This window comes from Python bivittatus, unplaced genomic scaffold, assembly GCF_059951505.1.
Source record: "Python bivittatus isolate LINGU-HERP-01145 unplaced genomic scaffold, Pbiv_v1 ctg000020_np1212, whole genome shotgun sequence".
NCBI classification, from domain to species: Eukaryota; Metazoa; Chordata; class Lepidosauria; order Squamata; family Pythonidae; genus Python; species Python bivittatus.
This window is the reverse complement of record NW_028277030.1, coordinates 73,923,041-73,945,004: the sequence shown is the minus strand read 5'-3', so window position 1 is coordinate 73,945,004 and position 21,964 is coordinate 73,923,041. Positions and strand designations below refer to the sequence as shown.

The following is a 21,964-nucleotide window of genomic DNA, read 5'->3' as shown; positions in this document are numbered from 1 at the left end:
CTTGACTGGTTATATAATTATAATTTATTAGATATGTATGCCGCTCGACTCCCAGCTACTCTGGGCGGCTCACAATAATCAAAGAAATTACAATAAAATCAATAAACGTAAAATGTAAAGATAAAAGATGGCAAGTGCAACAGACCAAATGGAATGAAGCAAGGGACCTAGCTGTCCCCTGACAAAGGCCTGGGAGAAGAGCCTGGTCTTCATGGCTCTTCTAAACAACAGCAGAGTGGGGGCCCTCCAGATCTCAGGGGGAACCCCATTATGGAGGACAGGCTCTGCTACAGAGAAGGCGTGCTTCCGGGATCTTGATATATATATAACACTGTTTAATCAAAGGAACCCAGAGCACACCAGTCCTGCAAGATCAGAAACTATGGGAGACAGGCAGTTCCCCAAGTAACCAACTTGATATGCCATCCAGTCATGTTGACACTTTAGTGACTGTAGAGATTTTTCTCTGGGACAATCTGTCTCCAAGCTGGTCCTTTAGGCCTTCCAATGGTACATCCATTGCTAGTATAATCACCATGCTCCTGACTGTCCTCTTCTTTTCTTTCCTTTCCCAGTATTATAGATTTCTCCAGAGAACTGAGTCTTTTCATAATGTTTCCAAAGTATGATAATTTGAGCCTGGTCATTTGTGCATCAAGTGAGAACTCTGGGCTGATTTGTTTGATGAGTTGTTTGTTTTCTTGGCTATCCATGATATCCTCAGGAGTCTTCTCCAACACCAAAGTTCATGGTTCTCTAATGTAGCGTTTTGTAAATCCATGTTTGGTAGATTATGTATAGACACATAGATATTTCATGGAGTAAAAATGTATATATTTAGAGGAATGGGCAAGCTTCAGAAGGTTCCTCATAAGACAGTGCAAACATCTCTTTCTATTTGAGAACAAAGGAGGTGGAAAACAAAAGCTGATACAGTAGTGTACACTGATGTATCTTCTTTTTTTTCCTCCTCAAGTATTTTTTCAGTAGTCATTTAAAAATGAATAAATACTGGATTATGGGATGTGAATATTCATAGAAACTTTAAAATTAATCAAGGAAAACATGCCCTGTGACATGAAAATGGAACGTAACTTGAGAGCCGAGCCATTGTTCTGTTTGCTAATAGGCTTATCTATCATTTAGTGGTGAAGGGCCCTGGCTACAGAAGGCATTATGAATGTGCTTTTCTTCTTCCACCTTTTCCAGTGTTCACAATATCCATTATTGCTGAATCTCCGATAAGTATGCAGAATTAAAATTTGCTTTATGTTGTGATATACCTTCAGGATGTAAGAGTTGAGACTTTGGTCCGCATGTAAATTTTCCTGCTAACGCAACTCCATCTGCAACTGCGTACAGAAATGAAATGTTCTTGAATGTTTCTGTGCATAACTAATAGTGGCGCCATATTGCCCTCTGCTGGCTCCTTCTAGCTAATGCAGGCAACTAGGTTTCAGCATAATTTCTATTTTTATTTTGAGGCAAACATGCTGGGAACTACTGCAATGCAGGAATGCTAAGTCACTAAGATCATCACACCATCATTCTCAACAGATTGGGGAGCAGAAACGAATGGAGCTGTAAATACCTCTAAGCACTGTAAGCTTCTTTTATGAACTGTCAACATCCAAAATTTAATTTCACTCCAGAACAAACAGTACCTAAGTTTTGGAGAGCAGAGAACATGATCTTGAATAATCAGAGCAATGGCTTCTATGTCACAGAAATATTGAGAAATTGATAATTATCCATAATAGCTCATAACAGCATAGTTATATAAAATTCCCTTAATAGATAGATCAAAGTTCACTTGTTCCATTATCTCCATCAGTACATAAGCAGGTGTATCTGGGAAGATTACAGATGCAGAATTAAGATTATAACTATATTTTATGATTTGCTTCCTGAATTTCATATTGTTCAATGTATCCATCTGCTAATATTTGAACAGCTAACTTTAAAACTGTAGCCTTTACCCGGAAGCATACTTACTCAGAATTCTGTTCCATTCATATGTACTTAGAGGATATGGACTATCTGAACCCATTGGGAAAGTCTGGAAATCTGGACAGTCAGGTTTCATACTTGGTTTGGCACCAAAAATGCCTTGGTCCCCTGACGGCCAAGTGCAATTTAGTTTATCCTCCTGAATCTCTTGGTGGCTTTTGATGCCATCATCAGCCATGGTATGCTGAATATATTATCTGGGGATGGAGTAGAAGACATTGTCCTTCACTGGTTCTGCTCCTACCTTCCCAGTTGGCTTTGGGAGATTTCTGCTTGGCCCCATGGATGCTAGGCTGTAGAGTTCCACAGGGAATCAATCTTTCACCCTTGTTGTTTTACCGTTCACATGAAACCACTGGGTAAGATCATCAGAGTATTCAGAGCTGGATGTCTTCAGTTTGGACGACACTCAGTTCTTTTTCTCCCTTTCACAAGAATCCTGTGAAGTAGTCCAGGTATTGCATCTTGCCAAGTCCATTATAAGAAGACCCTTCAGAAGGCTATCCTTAGCTTTCAGAAGAATGAATGCCAAGAATATGGGTCAAAATTGTTTTCTGCATCAGTGTTTTTGACTGAGATTCACTCCATGGCTAACAACTGATTTTTGTAGATCTTAATTTTTGTTGTAAAATTTTTCACTTCCTGAGTTCAATTTTGTTTTGCAAAACATATCTTTCACTGTTCTGACATTTCTCCTCCCAGTACACAAGCAGTGAAACACCAATATAACTTACGGAAGAAAATGGCCAGCTGGACAATTTCATGGAAAGTAAACTTTTGTTCCAATCTAAGGTTAGTTATCTGGAGTAATGGTGTGAATGCTAATTTCATTTGAAATAATATACTGTTAAGGTGCAGGAATGAATTTGCATTGGTGTCTGTATCTGAACTGTGTGCTGATCTGCTTCACTTTAATTTAAATGCCTCTACATTTGAATTTGTATCAAACTGGATTGGAAGCCAGGAAGGGGGTCTGTAGTGATTTCATTTTGATGACCAGATGTTTCATGAAAATCTGCCAGCAGTAAGAGTATATGCTGCTGCCTTTAGTTGGCTGGGTCGCTGGAAGGATACAGTGCCTGTATGCCTGTATCTTCTTGAGCTAGTCAGGCCTTGGATCACCCTGGGATCTTTGTCCTGGGTGATTTCTGCGAAAGTTTTCATACAGGAGCAGCTTAGAATTTCATGTTCTCCCTGGTTACCATGAACCTACCTATCATCCATCCGTCCATCCGTCCATCCGTCCATCTGTCCATCCATCCGTCCGTCCATCCATCCATCCATCCATCCATCCATCCATCCATCCACCCACCCACCCACCCACCATCTAGCTATCTTCTATCTATCTCTGGCTGTTCTCTCAGGTGTTTGGCCAGGATGATAGGTGAGCTAGGCTGAATTAACAAATGATTGCAGGTGTGAGTTATTTATGTGGCCTCAGTTACATTATGTTCTGTAACAATGCTGTATGTTAAATTGCCCAGATTCACAGGAGAAAGATGGGTGGGCAAATAAAATATATAAACAAAACATAGGAATCTTACAAACCTAAAACGTTTTTGAAGAGAAAGGGGAGCAGATATAAATAATAATTGGGGTTTCACACACATTGTGTCAACATTTAGTTTATATAATTTGTTATCTTTTTCCATCTCATACAAATGTTACCAAGAAATAAACTAAATGTCATCAATCTAATTCCAGTTTGGAGCCAGGATTCCTGAATTTTCCTAGAACAGATCAAAAGGAAGGATTCCAAAGACCCACCTCCAAGAGACCAATCAATTTGGCCAATGGGCTCTTTGTAGTAGTAGTAATACATTTATTTGCAACCATAGGTTTTAGCAAGATTCATGTAAAATTGCAACAATCCTTATCAGTTCAATTTGTTCCCTCTAATATTAACACTGTCAACATCTTTCATATCTTCCTTGCAGCCATTGCAAACAATGCAAGTTTTGTTACATATTCATCTATATCAGTCAATAGAAAATAGATTTCTTCTTTTGTGCTAGACTGATTCAATTGGGTTAACAAAGGCATGATGAATCTAGCACTAGGTCCCTGATATAATTTGCAATGTAATAAGTAATGGATCAGATCTTCCACTGGTGAATTATTACAAATGCATAAAAGATGTGTAGTTGGTAATCCTTTATATCTTCCATCCAAATAGGCCATTGGCATTGTCTGAAAATGAAGTTCTGTGAAAGCTTGTCTCAAGGAATGAGATGAAATGAAAATATAAAATGTATAAAAGGAAAGATAGCTGTGGGAAGAGGGATGACAAGAAGCCTTCTGCAAGTGAATACAATTAAAATGGATAAACTGATTTGGAATGAAACTGAAATGAGGGTATGCTGGAAGGAACATTTTAGAGATTTGCATGGGATACGTCAAAGAGTGGGATAGAAAGAAACACTATAAATGTTAATATTCAAGGGAAAAATGCTGAAAAGGAATTCATAAATGTTAGGATCTTGAATAATGGTAAAGCTGCAGGAGTAGATGACATAACTGGGTAAAAGTTTAAATATGGATGTGGTTTGCTTAAGGAGCAGCAATGTTACTTCTTGTGTGAAGTGCGAAGACTGCATCCATATCAGACAGTTGGAAGAATCCTACTTTTTTCCTCCTATGCAAAGGGAAAAATAGCAAGAGTGGATGCAAAATTGTCATTTACCCTTAAAAAGTGTTGTCAGAATAAATGGAAAGAGCAAATTTGCACTGGGAAAGTGCCAGAATTTGGACTGAAAAGTTACAAGAGGCAACTATGAGTAAAATTTTGCAAATGCAGTATGACTTTTACTTGACTGGTGTGTAGACATAGGCATTGAGAAATATATGAATGTGAGAAAGGTTTATGTTTATTGAATAAAGTGAATAGGCTTGAATCTTGGAATGCTTTGTGCAAGTATGGAGTTGAAGGTTGGTTGCTGAATTCAGAAATAGTGAGAGATGATGGAAACATCCATGTGAATAAATTAAATACTAAGAGAATGGTTCAAAACTGAGAGCAGGGAATAAAGATGTGTGACGTACCCTTGGTTGTTTGCATATTTATGGATAAATGTGTAAGGAATACATATGGTGATGCTAAGCATTGGCTGGGGACATAAAAGTCAATGCACTTTTGTAACTCCTGCCCGATTTTAGTGTTAAAAGTGGGAATAGGAGTGAGAAGCCCCTGGGAGGCAAACCACTTCCACTCCTAACCCCACCAAACCCCCCTGAAAAAGGTGTGATATTGGCCTAAAATGGTAATTTTGCACTATTTTGGAGGGAGGGGGGAGTTAATTATGAGATTGTTTGCTTTTCTCTCACCTTGAAGTCCCTGACAATATATAAAAAATGCCCTCCCCCCCATGTCATCCCAACCCATTCCAATTACAACACCATCAGGTAGCTCTTGTGATCCTCAGAAGGTCATGAGGCAGAGTTTAAAGTTCCCTGTCCTCCAAACAGTGCCTGGTCTACCTCTCCCATCTCCAAATTCTGGGTGAGAAAAGTCAGCCGGAAGGAATAGGTTATTCTCCAGGATCCTATCAAAAAACTTCACTGATTAGTTGCAAAGAATCAATGTCACTCACAATTTTAAAAAATTTAATGACTTGGACTATTGATATTACAATTCTTTCTATAAATTGTATCACTAGTCTCTAAAAACTAATATTTGAAATTATATCAGTATTTCCCTCATAAACAAAAGCTTATCCAATAAGCTGTACACATAGCAAATCCAACATGCCCAGACATACTCACTCATGCTATTTTTTCCCAATGACTTAAAGATTGCATATAATTACAAGGATTGCCAGTATGCAGCTGAAATATGCTTACATAGTTTGAATCTCAGAAATAAATAAATATATACAAGGGAAGTTAGACTTTGCTGATAAGAAAATCAAAGTTTTACATAGAAAGACAATATGATGAAAGAAGAGCACTGGAAAATATTCATCTGAAATAGATTTTTAAGGATTACTACATGGTAGTAAAGAGAAAGAATATTCTTAATTTAGTGAAAATACAGGCAAATTTCACATTAATCTGCTAGTCAGATGAAACTGTCTTAAGGAAAAACTAAAGTATAACAATCTTCTCTAATGAAAGTGAAGCCTTATTTATCGTTTTAATTTTATTTACTTCCAATTACCATATTCAGAAACACATTTTCCTTTCTCATTTTGAATATTTTTATCCAGAAGAAATGTCACACAAGCTACTTTCTGAAATCTATTAAGAGATATACATTTACTAATTTTTTAGAAAGCACATGTGAACAAAATATTCTCCCTAGTAAAGCTGTTTGATCCCATCAGACTCTGGTATAATTTGATGTCATAAGGAATCATTCACGCACATAAAGTTAAATCCATAACCTGCGATAAATAATTCCTTTTAGAGATTAAGAAAAAAAAGATTAAATAGTTTGAAGTCAAGCAGCTTTACAGGGCACCTTAATTTGACAATTCTGATGGTGAAAATTAATAAATGGTAGTTCTTAAACAGATACAATACAGCAGAAGAAAAACATTTGAAATGTATTTTGAAAGTAAGCATGTAGAGATCATTGCAATAGAAATACAGGGGTATTCTATGACCGCTTCTCAGTGAGTGATAAAATTTGCAGTTGTAGTTCTGTACAAATTTACCTTAAAGTAAGTCCCACTGTATTTAATGGGAGTTGCTTCTGAGAAGACACACTGAAGATTATACTATGAATTACTGGGAGACTAAATAACGTAGCACACAGTAAAGAGTTATTAAAGAATTGAGCAAGTGACAAAGATTGTTTTATATTTCGCATGTAATTTTTTGATATTTGGAGCATTTATTTTAACTAATTTCATCCAAAGAGAAATTGTGTGAAACAATGAACATAACATGCTTCCCCTTTAAGGATGAGGCATACTGACTTTAGTAAATCTAAGTACATGTGCTACAATCAGAGTATGTAATGACACAGTCTGTAATTCAAAACATTGTATGAAGGGAAGTAAAGATGACGGTATGACTACTATACTTACATGTGAGTATCTCAGTTATTTCAGCAGCGGCACGTATTTGAAATTATACAGATTTCTGGATAGGTAAGTTTCAATACTTATCTTGGAAAAGGTCTATCTGGGTGAAAAGATCTAAGAGCTGACATTGACTTGATGGGACACAATCAATACTTATATCAATCATTTTATGCATTGTTGTATATAATTGTACAGGTTAATAAACATGAGCTCCAATGTGCAGGCCAGTGAACATATGGATTTCCCATATAAATGGATATTTCCTCTTACATAATGAGGAGTCGTTTTTTAAATTTGCAAACATTCTAAATAAATATGTGCGTTGCTCTTAAGGCAGGAATCAACAGAAAACCTTCAAGTTCCAGCCTGGAGTTCCACATGTATAAGGATGTGAAAAATAAAACAAATTAGGAGGAACCCATGGAAATTTATGTATACTTGGGCTGACTCAGAATTTCTATTCTTTGATCATGATGAAGATGCATAAAAACAGTGACACATTCAACTGCTCAGTTTCTTTTGGTCTAGGACTAGGCAAACTTTCAAGTTACATAAAACACATCATTAAGCTCTTCTAAAGGCAAAGAAGCATACTTCAATACTTCTGCCATTAATACAATTATAAATATGGCCCAGAGTTTGCAAGCAAGAGTTAAGATCAAGAATAAGATAACCTCTGAAACACTTTTGGTTTCTGTAATTAGGCACAAACATGTATTAATTCACTAAAAATAGTTTTTCTTTGCCTTGTCTGTGGAGAAAAAAAATCTATAAAATCCTCCATGATACCGCTAGCGTTGCGCAAGCAGACTTCTGCTTGTGCCGCAAGCAGAATATTCTGTCATCCCTTTACACTCCCTAGTAGATTTGGTTATATGAAGAAAGGGGATCCATTCTACCTATGGACAGGCACAATTGAATAGCACTCCCTGTAAAAGGCTACACACCCACGCGCGCACACACACACACAAACATAACAGAGAGGAAAACTTCCAAGAATGTAGGTTTCCATACAACTTCTTAACAACATGCTTTTAAAATGTCTTTGGAAGTTACAAAGCTTTAGTCTTGGGCTTTACAATATTTTTAATTTTGCAAGATTACAAATGGGATTAATTAACATGTCACTGATAGAAACTTGAGAACTGTTGTGATGAGAGAGGTCAGCATCAATACTGGGTCAGTGGAGAGAATTAATTAGATGTTCTGTTTCTCCAACCATAGATAGCAAGGATGTCGCCGAACAACTAATGTAACTGGATAAAGCACAACACTTTGGTAGAGTTTATTTCTTCAGCCAGTCACCAAATCCAACATTTAGAATCGTCATTCTGTTTGTTGCTTTCTCTTCTTCCAGATGCCCAGACATTCAGAATTTTGTACTGTGGCTCAGGGAGTCTGACATGATCATATTTCTATAGAAATTGTCTGACTGGGTACTGTAGTAACCCTTCACTTTGTCAATGACTTGGTAAACTGGGATGATTGACGTCTGCTCCGTGTCCACTTGGGTGTATTTTGGTGAAGGCTTGTCAAGAAAAACATTGTCTGATTAAAAACAAGACAAAACAAAACAAAAAAAAGTGAAAAGTGAGTAATTTTGAAAATAGGATTTACTGCCAAGTGGACGACCTCAGGCAACCCCTAAGTAAATACTGTAAAGCATATAATACCTTTTTACTTTTGTTCAAAACTCTGTGATTTTTTTTTTTTTAATAATCCATACCATGAGTGTGTAAGCTCTGTCGGCTTCTATGTTACAACAGGTTTTGCGTTGCACGTTACCGATCATACTTCAAAAGTTTTTCCTTTATTAATTTATTGTAAATTTTTATCATTTTTCTGTTTTAGGGAGGCAATTACAAATAAGCCATGGGTTTGGTTTTTTTGGAAGCTTGGGGAAAATAAAAGAAGCAAAACGGTGCTTTAAGCTTTCCTAAGAATTAAGTCACCAATTTTACTCTTTAAAACCTCACAAAATGGGAACAATCAACTGAACTGTGGGGGGGGGGAGGGTTTCTAAAAGGTGCAATGAATGTCTTGAAGTCTTAAGGTACACATTTTGCCCATTAATAACAACATCATTATAATCTGCCTGAAAAATTCAGCCCACACATCCTCTCGGAGCTACAAAATGGGTGCTTTTGGACTGCATATGCACCACACTTTTTGTACTCCCGATCTATCTAGATTAAATTAATTAATTAAAATTAAATTAAATTCTGTGCCTTCAGCCTACATGATCTGAAATAATAATGACCACTTCGCTCAACGATCAAGGTTCCATTCCCAACTGTAGTTGTTAGGTGAGGACTACCTTAAATGCTTTTTGGTGTAAACATTAGCCTGTTATCGTACTGGGAATGTGATTATGATGGTGCTGTACAGAAAGAGGGGCATGTTACTTGCTTCATTCTGAACAGGATTCAGGATAATTTCACATGAAAAGTCTGCTCTGAATGTATGAACCAATTCAGAATAAGGACAGGAGAAAATAGATCTCACTAAGAGTGATGCCAGAAAGGGAAAAGAAATACATCTCTTACGACTAAATTGCTGAAACGAGGAAAGGGGCACTTTGTTTAAGTCGCACTAAAATCAATAGCAATTAATGTCTATGGGTTTCACCATTTTTAAGCTCAGCTTGTTATGTGCTGAGAAAGTATTTTGAGTGCATTCCTCATTTTTAAGTTCCTCATTATCAATTTACTTTCACATTCCATTTTATTCGTGCATGCAGACTGTGTTATTTTCATTGAAATGAATGTCAGACTCATGTACCATTCCTGGAGATGCAGAATCTATCAAGCTGCATCTAAAGATGACACTGCTTGAAATTGTAAAGAAGGGACAGAATTGCCACTGAAACTGACAACTTTACATTCTTTCTTATAATGTGCATCGTTTCCTACCCTGTGTTGTGCTACGATCATATTGTGCATTTCCATTATGCTGTACAAAATCAGCTGGGCCTTCACAGGAAAATATTTCACATCGTTATGATATGACTAAAGATTCTTGGCAGAACTGATATTGGCAAATTCTGGTATAAATTAAGAGAGACACACCTTCCACTATGCTTCCTTTTCATATAAAAGGTACCAAAATGCATTTAACGAGTACACTTTGAGAAGAAAGAATACGTACTGTATTTAAATGCATTTTGTGTGGACTGAGTTGTTTTCAGTGTAGACATTAACACAGAAACAAGAGTTTATGGCTAAATATCTGTGAAAGTAATATTGATTGATTCATCCCTAGTTATTACATAGAATAAATGGTATCCCGTGTTACTGAAAAAGAGAAAGAACTTGAAATTTTTTCCCCACTAAAACCAAGATATGTAATTTTGACCCAGGGTGCACATGAATGTCTATAACAACACTGATAGAATTTACCAAATTCTTTTTCAATAATGCTTAATATTATTTTAATTCTTTCAGACTTTGGAAGAGGTACACTGGATCATAATCAGTACTGTCTAAAGTGTCAGCTGAAACCAACTGGGTACAGTCAGCTGTGTTCATGCTGCTCACTTCAAACTTGAGTATACCCAGAACAAACTTCTGAGTCAGGTATTAACAGAAGGCTACAGTTCAAGCCACTAAACAGCTTTGCTGGTCTAAATGTGGCCATTAGATGGCACTCATATAATGTTCCTCTTGATGTGCCATTAAACACATTTTTATGGATATCTAACAAATAAGATTTCACCTGCTGATCTTATTACAATTGCTATGTTTTACTATGAATATTTAAATTTTATATTTATGCAAACAATAATTAAATATTCTTTAAAATGTTTTGCGTTCATTTACCCATACAAGCAACTAGATAAAATTTGAATTGATCACAAGTATAAACAAGAAAGAAAGGAGGATTCCTCAGATACTTTTTACAATAATGCACAGCCTAAATTAGGTAGATTTAAAATGACAATTACTTATGAAGTGCAAATGAAGCAAATGCAAATTACACAGGATTTTTTTTTTCACATGGAAGAAAGCATGCTAAAGTATACCAGAATGATTTTTTTTTTTTGGCAAACATTCTTATATGGCAAGGTTCATGGTTTACTGATTTTGTAGTACTTTTGAAAAAACGTAGTTATGATTTCTTGCATGTTACATTATGTGCATTTATTATGTATCAATCTATACTCCTTAAATCATCAGAAAAATGATTTAAGGGCTAAAGCAGTTCTCCTACAGTGTTTAGGGTTTGAGGGTTTAGAAGGAAGATCAGTAAGGAGAGGTACAACAGAGGTATATGAAATAAACCACAGCATGGAAAATATAGAAAGTTTTCCCCTTCACTCTGTTGGAACTTGGAGTTAGCCGCAGAGGTGAAATGTGGCGAACAAGACAGCAATACGGCATCTGCTGCCATAACACTTGTAAGAACAAATTTAGAAGTGGGACTAGATTAGGAGGCTCAAACTCCAATCATCCCCCTATGAAGACAGCTCATTAACCTGAGGGCTGCAATACTAAAACCTTTTTATTCATAAATACAACAGTTATTTATTGCAATAACTACATTTTAATCCATAATCTATGTGACTCTGCAAATGTTGCTGAATTGCAATTCCCAGCAACCTCAGCCAGTCCAGTCAATGGTAAGGGATGCTGGGTTCTGTAGCTCAGCAGCATTAACAGCAAAATCTTTCAAAGGGAAGCTTTGCTTTCCAAGGAAAACCCATTAATTCCTCCTCCACCCAACTGCTAGGACATACTTGCAAGCCTCCATAGAAGAGAAGTCTGTTGGAGGCAAAGGGAGAACAAGCACAGGATTTCGCAGCTCCCACCATCAGTCCTTTGAGAGGTAAATCAGCTAGGGTTGTTTCAGATCCTTCCTTCTGGTCTTTTGGCCCTAATGATGGACCCAAAAGGCTCTTTGCAGGCCCCAAAAGGCTCTTTCCAGCTCTCATCTTATAGGAACATCCAAGCTACCTGTCGGGCCTTCCATGGAAAGCCTCCAAACTACATTGGGGTCCCGTTCACTTAGATAGGTCTGCTAGCCCTCGTTCATCCCTATTGTGGCCCCAGGTTGCTTGGGATGGTGCAATAAATTTCTTCCTTTCCCCCCCTTTCCTTTGGAGAGGAAATAGGTTTATTCCTCCTAATTCACGTGTGAAATGTGTCAAAGGAGAAAACCAGAGAGCTGCAGTCTTTATTCCTCCTTTCAGTTCTCTTTCATCAAGCAGGTGGTGAAGGAGGATCCAAAGAGAGGCACACAGCCTTGGTGATTCATATCCACCACAGATAGGAATGAATTGCAGCAACTTGGTGCTGCAGTGGTGCTCCAGGACTATGGCCTTTCATAGTTTCATCTCTTTCCTTCCCTGTGGTGAGTGGAGAAGCTTCCACCATTGTTTCAGGCTTTCCCAGCTCCCTCCTTCTTTCTCTCTCCCCACTTTGCTGATAAGATCTTTTCCATCCCAGGAGCTGGAGACAGAAGCAGAACTCTCGGCTGCTGATACAGAGTAGCTTGACCCACTCCCAGATGCCATCCTCCCCTCCCCTGCCTTGATCACTTCTCCTAGCCAGGTTGGGGGAAGGTGGACCCTGCAGGAAGGGGGATGGCAGTTGCCTGCTTTCACGCTCATAATGCCTGCTCCCTTTCTTGGAGGCTAAAATAGAATGAGGCCCTGGAATATGAACACGTGCATGCTGGCTTTTTGAATGCAGAGTACATGGGATTGAGGGTCCATGGGCCACAGACAGTGACTCGGAGGGTGGCAAATCTAAGTCACCAGGGCAAGACTTATTCACAAAGAATAGGCGCGATGGCTTAATAGTTGCATATTAGGCTGAGGCTCAAAGGCAGCATGGCTTATACCAGCTGTAAGGGAGCAATAGCTGAAGAAGGCAATTCCCTTATTTCCTACCCATAAGCTTTTGGGATGCCTCTGTCAGTCACTATACGATAGCTGAATCCAGCAGAGTCCATCCTACTTTCATCAGGTTGGCTAGATATTACAATAAATGCTGAATCAACTTGTATACACTGTCTATGCTTACTGCATACTTTAAAAATCTAATTCAGTTAGTAATTGAAAGCTTTTTCTAATCATTAGAAAAAAGTTCAGCATCAGAGAATACAATAATTTCTTGTAAACATTATTATAAATTAGGTGAATCACTTTAATGGCGTCTTTTTTGCTTTGTTTTTGTAAGCTACTATACACATTTTTGAGAAAAGTGTGTATTGAACAATATGTATTTGAGCCACATAATGGAATAAGAAATGTGAGGGAAGCCTCTGAGAAATAAATGACTTGCAGTGATCTTTCATGATAGAAACTATACATGAATAGATCTTGGAATATGCAAGCAAACTTCACCGTTGGATGGAGGTGTTTTCATTGTGTGTTTACCTCAACCAATAATGAATGTTTAATTTTCACACTAACCATAATCTAAAGCACTGTTGTGTACCAAATTATAGTCAGCCAGAATTAATGATAGAGAAAATTGCATAGTATAGAATGAAGCAATATGTATGATTAGTTAATCTTTTCTGCTGATTGAAACTTCATGCAAGTGTCCTTACGCAAGCATTTGGAAATCATGCATTCAGCAAATGTGATGCACACTTTACCTTGAATGTTCGACCCCTGGTGAGGACATGTTCTTAGAAGACATTATCTATACCGTAAACATATGAGCAGCTGAATCAATTACAGGAACAGTAAAATAATTCAACAATTACTTGGAGATATCCACCACCATATAATTTACTAAATTATGATTAAACATGAGCATAATATACCAATTTGAATAACTGTATTTTACACAGAAGTACTCAAGCAGATTACAATTCATATAGAAAAAAAGATTAACACAAACTGTGTCTTACAAAGTTTGCATATAACATGAGCATATTATTATTGCTGTTATTTATATTAAAAAGAGGCTAATAGTCTGTATCACGACCAGGGATAAATAATCACCTACAGATACTTAAAGAAAACATCTACTATGTAATGGAGTATTTCTGGGAATAAAGTTTTAATTCACAACAATGCACCAAATTAGTTACCTATGGTAATTCTTAAACATTTAATAGACCACTTGTAATTAATACAATATGGTGTGATATGCCAATAATTAGGATTTTAAACATTTTCAGAGAAATTTTTGTTGCACTTAATACAATGTTATTTATATGAAAAAGGAGTGTTAGCAGTGTTTCATTGAAAGTGCCAACAACCTTACTATGTTTTAGATTTAGGTAAGCCTTAGCTTTTGATAATCTTAAAGGTAAATAATGCAATAGCATGGGTGGCTTGAGGGCCTTACGCCTATGTATTTCACTTGTATGGGCTGTTGGGAAAACTGCATTGAATCAGATGAACCTCAGCCAAATTCTGGTTAATTCCTATGGCTGCATTTCCTGTGCATAAACTTATCTAAGGTTCCACATCAGGGTAAAGCAAGTTATCCCAGGTGGATACTTCATTTTAAAGATAGACTTTTCATACTGAAAACTACTGACCAGAATGGCTGTTCCTTTTATGGTAGGTGTTTGATGTGGATTTTGATTTTGAAGTCAGGTATGTTGAATTAGAACCAATAGAACTGGAAGATAAAGATTTCCCCAGGTTGTCTGAACTCTTCTTTATTATATTAGTTGCTGTTTTACTCCAGTCTGAAAATAAATGAAAGCAAAACTGGCTGTGATTGCATACCAGGTTAAAATAATTGTTCAGACCTTAAAAGAAACAAAGAAATGGAATTAAAGAAAGCACATCATTTTCATTTTTTCCTGGTGTGCTTATTACCCCTTATCATGCAAATCAGGCTATCATGCATTTCCTCTGTGCTGACAATATAGGAATTTTAGATGTGCAATGATAACATACATGTATAACATAAAATTATTCCCACACTGCCACTAACATAATATACAGATAGTCCTCGTATAGGGAGGCTTGGGTTGTTGCTGCCAGGTAGGGGAGGGAGAAAGAGGGTGTGCAAGTGGTGGGGGAGGCATGGTGAGGCTCAGGGAGGGTGTGTGGGGGTGAGCGAGGGAGGTGTGGTGAGACTTGGGAGGGGTGTGCATGGGAAGTGCAGTGAGGCTGGAGAGGATGCACAAGGGCGGCATTGGGAGGCTCAGGGAGGGTGCATAAGGAAGGTGTGGTGAGGCTGGGGAGGATTTTGGGAGTATGTGAGTGGCTGGCACAGTACAAATGAAAAGGGACTGGGGAGGATGGTGCAGGTGGGGGAGACTTACCCCAGTGACTTGTGACCTTCCCTGCTGGCTTCCCCCATTGACTCTGTGGGGAAGTCATCAGGAAAGGTCACAAATGGCGATCACGTGATTGTGGAATGCTGCAGTGGGGTGCTGCAACTGGTCTTAAGTGCGAGCCAGTTGCCAAGCACCCAGATCATGATCACATGACCATGGGAGTGCTGGGATGGCCAGAACTCTGAGGACTGGTTGTAACCACCATTCATTCAGTGCTGTCATAGCTTCAAACGGTTGCTGAACGAATAGTTGTAAGCTGAGGACTACCTGTATGCACAAAGATGGAGAAATACTAAAATGCCCACAATGCAGGAATGGATTGTGAAGATGGCAGAATTAGCAGAGATGGCAAAACTGACCTATTTGATCAGGGACAAAACAATAAGTACTTTTATTAAAGACTGGAAACCTTTTATGAACTTTTTGCTGAAAATGGAAAAAAGTGAAATGGTGATTTCTGGATTTGACCATTGAAAAAAGATTGAATAAGGGGTTGAAAGAATGACTGTAATGTTAAGGAGAGAGGAGGGATAATGGGTTTGTTTGTAACTACTGTAAAGAACGGCGGAAGTTGCGTCTTTAACTATCTTTTTTTTCTTTAACGCTTTTCTTTTCAGCACCTTTTCTTTTCTCTTTTTCTTTCTTTTCTCTATGTACTTCTATATTTGTCTTTTAGCCATTAATTAACTAATTAAAAAAATTAATTAAAAAAGTAATTACAAATGGTCGCTAAACGAGGCAGTCGCAGAACAATGACTATCTGTACTATAATTACACCAAAAGTTAATCTTAAACTGCAGGCAGGAACAATTAAAAGTTTTAATTTATTTTAATTAATTCCTTTTAATTTAAAGGAAAACACAGAAGTGTATCTTGAATTTAGAAGTGAGGAGAATTTCACTATTATGATAGAGTTGCAAATTTTAACTGGATGTTTTTAAAATACACTTTATATGCAAACGATGCTTTTAGTTCCTAATGTACAATGGCATACTATAGGATATGAAGAACTTCTATAAGAAACTACTCCAAATTTATGCTTCTGAGTCATGCTCTTTCCTCTTTCAACCATGCAACAGAACTATTCAACCACACATCCACCATCATAAGTCAGAGAAATGTATCCATCTGCCCAGTACACAAACACAAATGTTCCTCATTTGAGGCATAGTTGGTAGATTCAGGGTGTTCAAATGTTTGCAGTCTTGGGAATTTGGCTACTGACCTCCTTGAACTGGATGAGGCTATAAACAATATTTTCTAAGCTACAGAGACAATTTTAAAGAGGTTCAGAGCAATAGAGGTATACAACCATGCAGAACCTCCTGGTAAGACTACTACAGAAGATCCTTTAAAATTCTGCTTACAACTAAAAATCCATTCATTCCTGAAATTATAAACATAAAATGACTGGGAAGTTAAAAAGAAATCCTGGAAGGTGATAAGGGGTTCCATACAGTTTTCCAGAAAACTACAAGGATACGTGTATAAATAACACACTCAAGGTGAAGGATATTTTACTATAATAATGAATAGAACTGAGCTTAATTAAAGTAACACATCATAGAATACAATGACTATTACATATGGGTCCTGCCCATATATCTACCAAATGGGAATTTTGCCAGACTTATGAAGACATACATTTAATTCAGTGAAAGCTAAGATAAAAGGATCAAAGCAATTGTTCTCTTTCAGCCTTTACTTTCTAATATCTCCTCAAATATTTACACAAACATTGCAAAGAAACACTATTCTTTGAAATAACATCATTTGCAGAAATAGCATATTCTCAATTTTCTGGTAGATAGTTTCTATTTAGTAGTTCCAGTAAGATCTGTTTAGCAGGTCCTAGCTGGTCAGCACATGGATGAGAGACTACCTTATCATGTACATTTTAGCTTTTTGAGCTCCATAAATGATAGTTCATATTACCTGAGTTGTCTGCCAGCCTGAATCTTCCACAACAAAGATGTCTTCTCCATTGCTTTTGCACATTTTCTTTCATTGCACAGTGGAATATAAATATAAATAAACCTGAAAAAGGAAAATAATAATAATAATCCAGAAAATCTAGAAATGACTTTACTAAAAGGGTAACATGTAACATTTAGAAATCGTGTTTGACTCCTATTCCCTGCCCCTTTAGAAAAGCAGCCAAGATACATCTCTTTGGTTAGGTTTTAAGTACTAATTGGGGCATTAGTTTTACGCTTTTAATTTACATTTTGTATTCTACATGACAATTACTGTTAGCTACCTTGAATATGCTAGATTTTTGTCACAAATACTTTCCTTTTTCTGGATCTCAAGAAAAAATTATGCAATATTTATGAAATCTTATTTTGACTGCTATTTCTCATTGGATTTTTTGTGTTCTGCACATTGAACTCCCAAGTTTTGCTAATTCAATTTTGGTTTTTAAATACGGATAAGAAACATACAGACACAAACACCTTTGGTTCATGAAATAGTGTATATGATAGTTGGATGTATACATTCACTAATTGTTACTCATGTGCAAACCCAACCAGATGTGAATTACTGATTCACAGTAAGCTGGAACTTCTAATAAATTAGAGCAGAGGTCCCCAAACTCTTCAGCTCATCAATCTCTTCATGAAGTTTCAGATTGTTCATCAACCCCCAAATATTTATTATATGAAAATAATTTAATAAATACTACTTTAACTAATAGTACAACAAACAACAACAATGGATAGTCTCATCAACCCTTGGGAATCGATATTGACCACTTTGGAGAACCTGGAATTAGAGAGACCACCACATTTTAAAACCAATCTGCTTAATATCTGAATGACCTCCAATCCAGAAAACCCTGGGCGCCTGTCCCTTCTCCCAGCAGTCTTAAAAACTCCTTGCCCCATCACTCCCACTACTCATGCTGATGTTGTATCCTTAATGGTGACATCAAATAGGAGAAAATAAAGCTTTCCTAAAATCACTGTTACTTCCCCGGTGCCATTCATACTTAGAGTCCTAATATAGCAGCACTCCAGATTCCACCCCCTTCCTCCTCCTGTAGTGCCATTAGCAACAGAACAATCACAGCACAGAAGTGGCAGGAAGGAGGCAAATTTGAGTACTGATGTGGGAAGGACCCTTGGCCAGAATGTGTAGATGGGGAGTGTGGTGAAGAACATTATTATTTTGCTTGGATTAAAATCTGGGTTAAAATGTTCAATTTGTGCATTATATAAACAGCAGGAAAAGTCAAGACTTTCCTAATCCAGAAATATGTCTTATTAGCTTGTCTATTATTACATCCACTTGGATGTAGATGTAGAAGATAAATCACATACTGTTGCATTATCATATTATTCCGTCTTGCTTGTTGCTCCAACAGAATTTTGGCATGGACATCCCACAAACTGAAATTGTTATGTTGTTATCCCATTTTTTTAGAATCCTATTTTGTTCTAGTTAATTGTATTAATGAAACTGAAAATGCATTTCCCTTTTTAATAACAAGGTACTCCAAATGTATTTATTAATTATATTATTTTTAACAAATAGTATTTTTCCATTTTATTAATTTAAAAATACCATAACATTTCTCTATTTCTCTGTTTGTTTTTTTAAAAATCCACATCTATACTTCAAGACTACTACAGGTCTCTATAGCATACTGTATGTTGTAGATTAATAATCATTTTATGTGTTAACTTTGCAATATAGGCACTGGTAAAGAAAAACAAATGTATATAATCAGAACATGACATTATTAATATACAGCTATCTAGAATTCAATAGGGAGAGTAATTAGATTCACACTGCTTACATAATTTGATTCTAACCACAACATTTTGAATATAATTTATATAATATTCATATTACCTATAGATACACAAGTTGTACAATGAAATAATATGTCCATTGAATGATTTCTCAGAGGCACCTGGCCTTTTTATTTGCTAAGGGAACAGCTATAGTAACTTTGCTGAGTTTTGCTTTGGTTCACATACAGTATATTAACAAGCAGATCAGAACAATTTCACAAATAGAGCACAGCTGCTTAAGAAGTGGGTACCTATGATATGTTATTGTATTTTTCAGTAACAAATTTGCTTAACATTAAAAAAAAATTCTGTTCAACTTGTAATTCAAGTTCTTTTATTTAATTCCTCTAACTAATTTACACAGGCTACTATTAGGATTGTTTGCTAAATTGGAAACCTTCTTCTTCCTAAGAACAGTGGATTCTTTGAAAAATGTGTAAATGTTGAATCCCACTCTCACTGGATTTTCAAAGAACAACCAATAATTCAGCTGGATTTGGGATAAGAACCCAGATTCCATGACCTTACTCATAAAAATAGAGAGAGAAAAATTCAGAAGCAAGTTCCCCAATGCCTCTCTATGGGTAATAGCTTGGAACATTACCCACTGTTTCATTCCAAACTTCCCTCCCCTTCCTTCTCAAACATGTGACTTAACTTTTAAGAAGTCATTTGGAAAGCACTGCAGAAACTCTAACTTGTTTGTAGTATAAAACATCTGTTCAGGAATATATCTCTACAAATTGTACTGCCTAAATGCAAATGATGATGATGATCATGAAGACAAAAAATATTTCAACAATAAGAAACATTTTATGCTTAGTTTTGGAGTGCCTTGTTAATTCTAAATTAGACATTTTGAATAATCTTTCAAGTTGGAAAGCAGAAATGTGCAGATTCCACATTTCTAATTCCAGAGACTTAGATGAATTACTCTCTTGAAACAATCAGAACATGCTCCTATGGTAGGTTGAAGAACTTCCAGATTTTGTTGGTTTCCAGTTCCAGGCAGTTCCACCCACCATGGTAGGACAATGCTTATGAATTCCATTATCATCAATTATTGTAATGTGAATTGTTACTATTTATACTGTGTAATTGTTACTATTGATACTGTGTGTGTGTATACACACATATACACACATGGATAACAATGAATAAATCTGATGAAATGAGCTTTAATTTACAAATGCTTAAGCACAATGTATCTATTATACTGCTACATAATGTATAATTCCATGCACAGTTACCTTTGAATCTGTAAGTTGCCAAAGCTTATTATTAATATTGATTTTCCAAAATGGTCCATTACTTACCTTGCAATGAGTTGAAAATACAGAAGAGGTACACAAAAGGAAGATATAGAGGCCCCCAGGCAAAAAAAGCAAAACCCCACGTCATGCCTAGGAGGAAGGTCAGGCTAATAACACTACGAAGGTTCCTCAGGATCTCTTCCCGCATAGTCCTATTGCTTCGTTTGCCATTTCGTCCGCATATTTGCATCATCACCACAACAAACATGGCAATGTTCATGAGGAACATGATTCCAAAATAGCCAACACAAGTCACGTAAAATACAATACTGTTATTAATCCAGCAGCTGTAAAGAAAATATTAATTCTATGTTATACAAAATTGGTTGTCCATTTATTCTGGTTGCTTTGGGATACTTTACACATCAGTTTTGTGCTTTAGCTGTTACTTCCTCAAAGCTGTATATCAGGGTGAGTTGGAATAGAAGGAAAACTAACTGTCCCCTCCCTCCCTCCCTCCCTCCTTCCTTCCCCGATACCAACCATTTAGAAACATTAACAAGAATCAAACAAGCTCAGAATTGGATACTCTGTTCTGCACTTCTAGATGCTTCAAATATTACCACCACTGTCTCAGTGAAGATTGAGAGTTTCTCTGAACAAATCTGAGTATTTAAAATCTGTTGCTTCTTTTGATCCATTAGGTTGATATAGGAACAAACTCTTTCTGATTTCCTGAAATCTGTCCAAAGAACTTCAATGTTTTGATAGGTATTATCCCAAATGTAACATTCCTAATTTTATAACCATCTCTGGCTGCATTAATAAAACCTAAAACTGCAGCCTGAATATTTATTGATATGGAATTTAGTCAATATGAAAACATCCTATGAACAATGAAGGTGCGTGGTTATCTCACCAGGAACATATTTGTTTACATTGAAGTGAAAAATTCAAATAAATGCCTCATACACATACATTTTATGAGCAATGATTTCAATCTAAAAGTATATAAATGGAAGTTAATCCCTTTGATTTCAGTGGAGGTTAACTCCAGCAGGAGCAGAACTAATAAATGCTGTGTCACGATACTGATATTATATTAGACTTTTCAGCAGCAAACACATAAAGTGCAGATAAAAAATATGACTATCTCCATTTTGAACCATTCATGCACATGTGTCTGGAAAGTTGACCTTATCAGATTCTGGAGTTACATGGGCAGAGACATTTAAGTCCACAACAAAATGAATAAAGAACAATCATGTGAAGTAAATGCCACTCGTGCACCAACCTAAGTCAGTGGTTTCTACTAAATGTTTCCAGGAGAATCATCACTACTTTTGACATAGTAGGCAAAATAAAAACTCAAAATACTGCATTACTGAAATATTATTAATCACGTGCCCCAGTCCAACTAGGAGAGAAATGATTATGAGAACAAGCTTCTACATGCACGTCCCTACTTAGTAAGGAAATTGCATACGCATATAGTTTCCCACTAAATAATGCTTCTTCCTCATCCAACATCTAGAACTATTTGTGTTACATTTTAAACAAAGTGGAAGGCTCACTTAACTGGCTCTTTGGAAGGGAGAAGATCATGACAATTTTGCCTTTA

General features: G+C 36.6%; 1 protein-coding gene across 3 annotated transcripts in view; it reads right to left on the bottom strand.

The window, feature by feature from the left end:
* Nucleotides 1-5,606: 5,606 nt before the first annotated feature.
* Nucleotides 5,607-21,964, bottom strand: part of ADGRG6 (adhesion G protein-coupled receptor G6) — a 107,623-nt gene continuing 91,265 nt past the window's right edge. The window contains exons 21-25 of one of the 3 annotated variants that reach the window (XM_088141566.1): nucleotides 20,407-20,690; nucleotides 17,226-17,327; nucleotides 14,538-14,690; nucleotides 13,641-13,687; nucleotides 8,450-8,585 (exon numbers count right to left, since the gene is read on the bottom strand). In XM_088141566.1, the coding sequence (XP_087997692.1) occupies nucleotides 13,674-13,687; nucleotides 14,538-14,690; nucleotides 17,226-17,327; nucleotides 20,407-20,690 (553 nt within the window). In that variant the 3' untranslated portion in view covers nucleotides 8,450-8,585; nucleotides 13,641-13,673. Of the gene's footprint in view, nucleotides 8,586-13,640; nucleotides 13,688-14,537; nucleotides 14,691-17,225; nucleotides 17,328-20,406; nucleotides 20,691-21,964 lie in introns of all 3 variants that reach the window. The other 2 variants (XM_088141559.1, XM_088141562.1) reach the window with 2 other exon arrangements.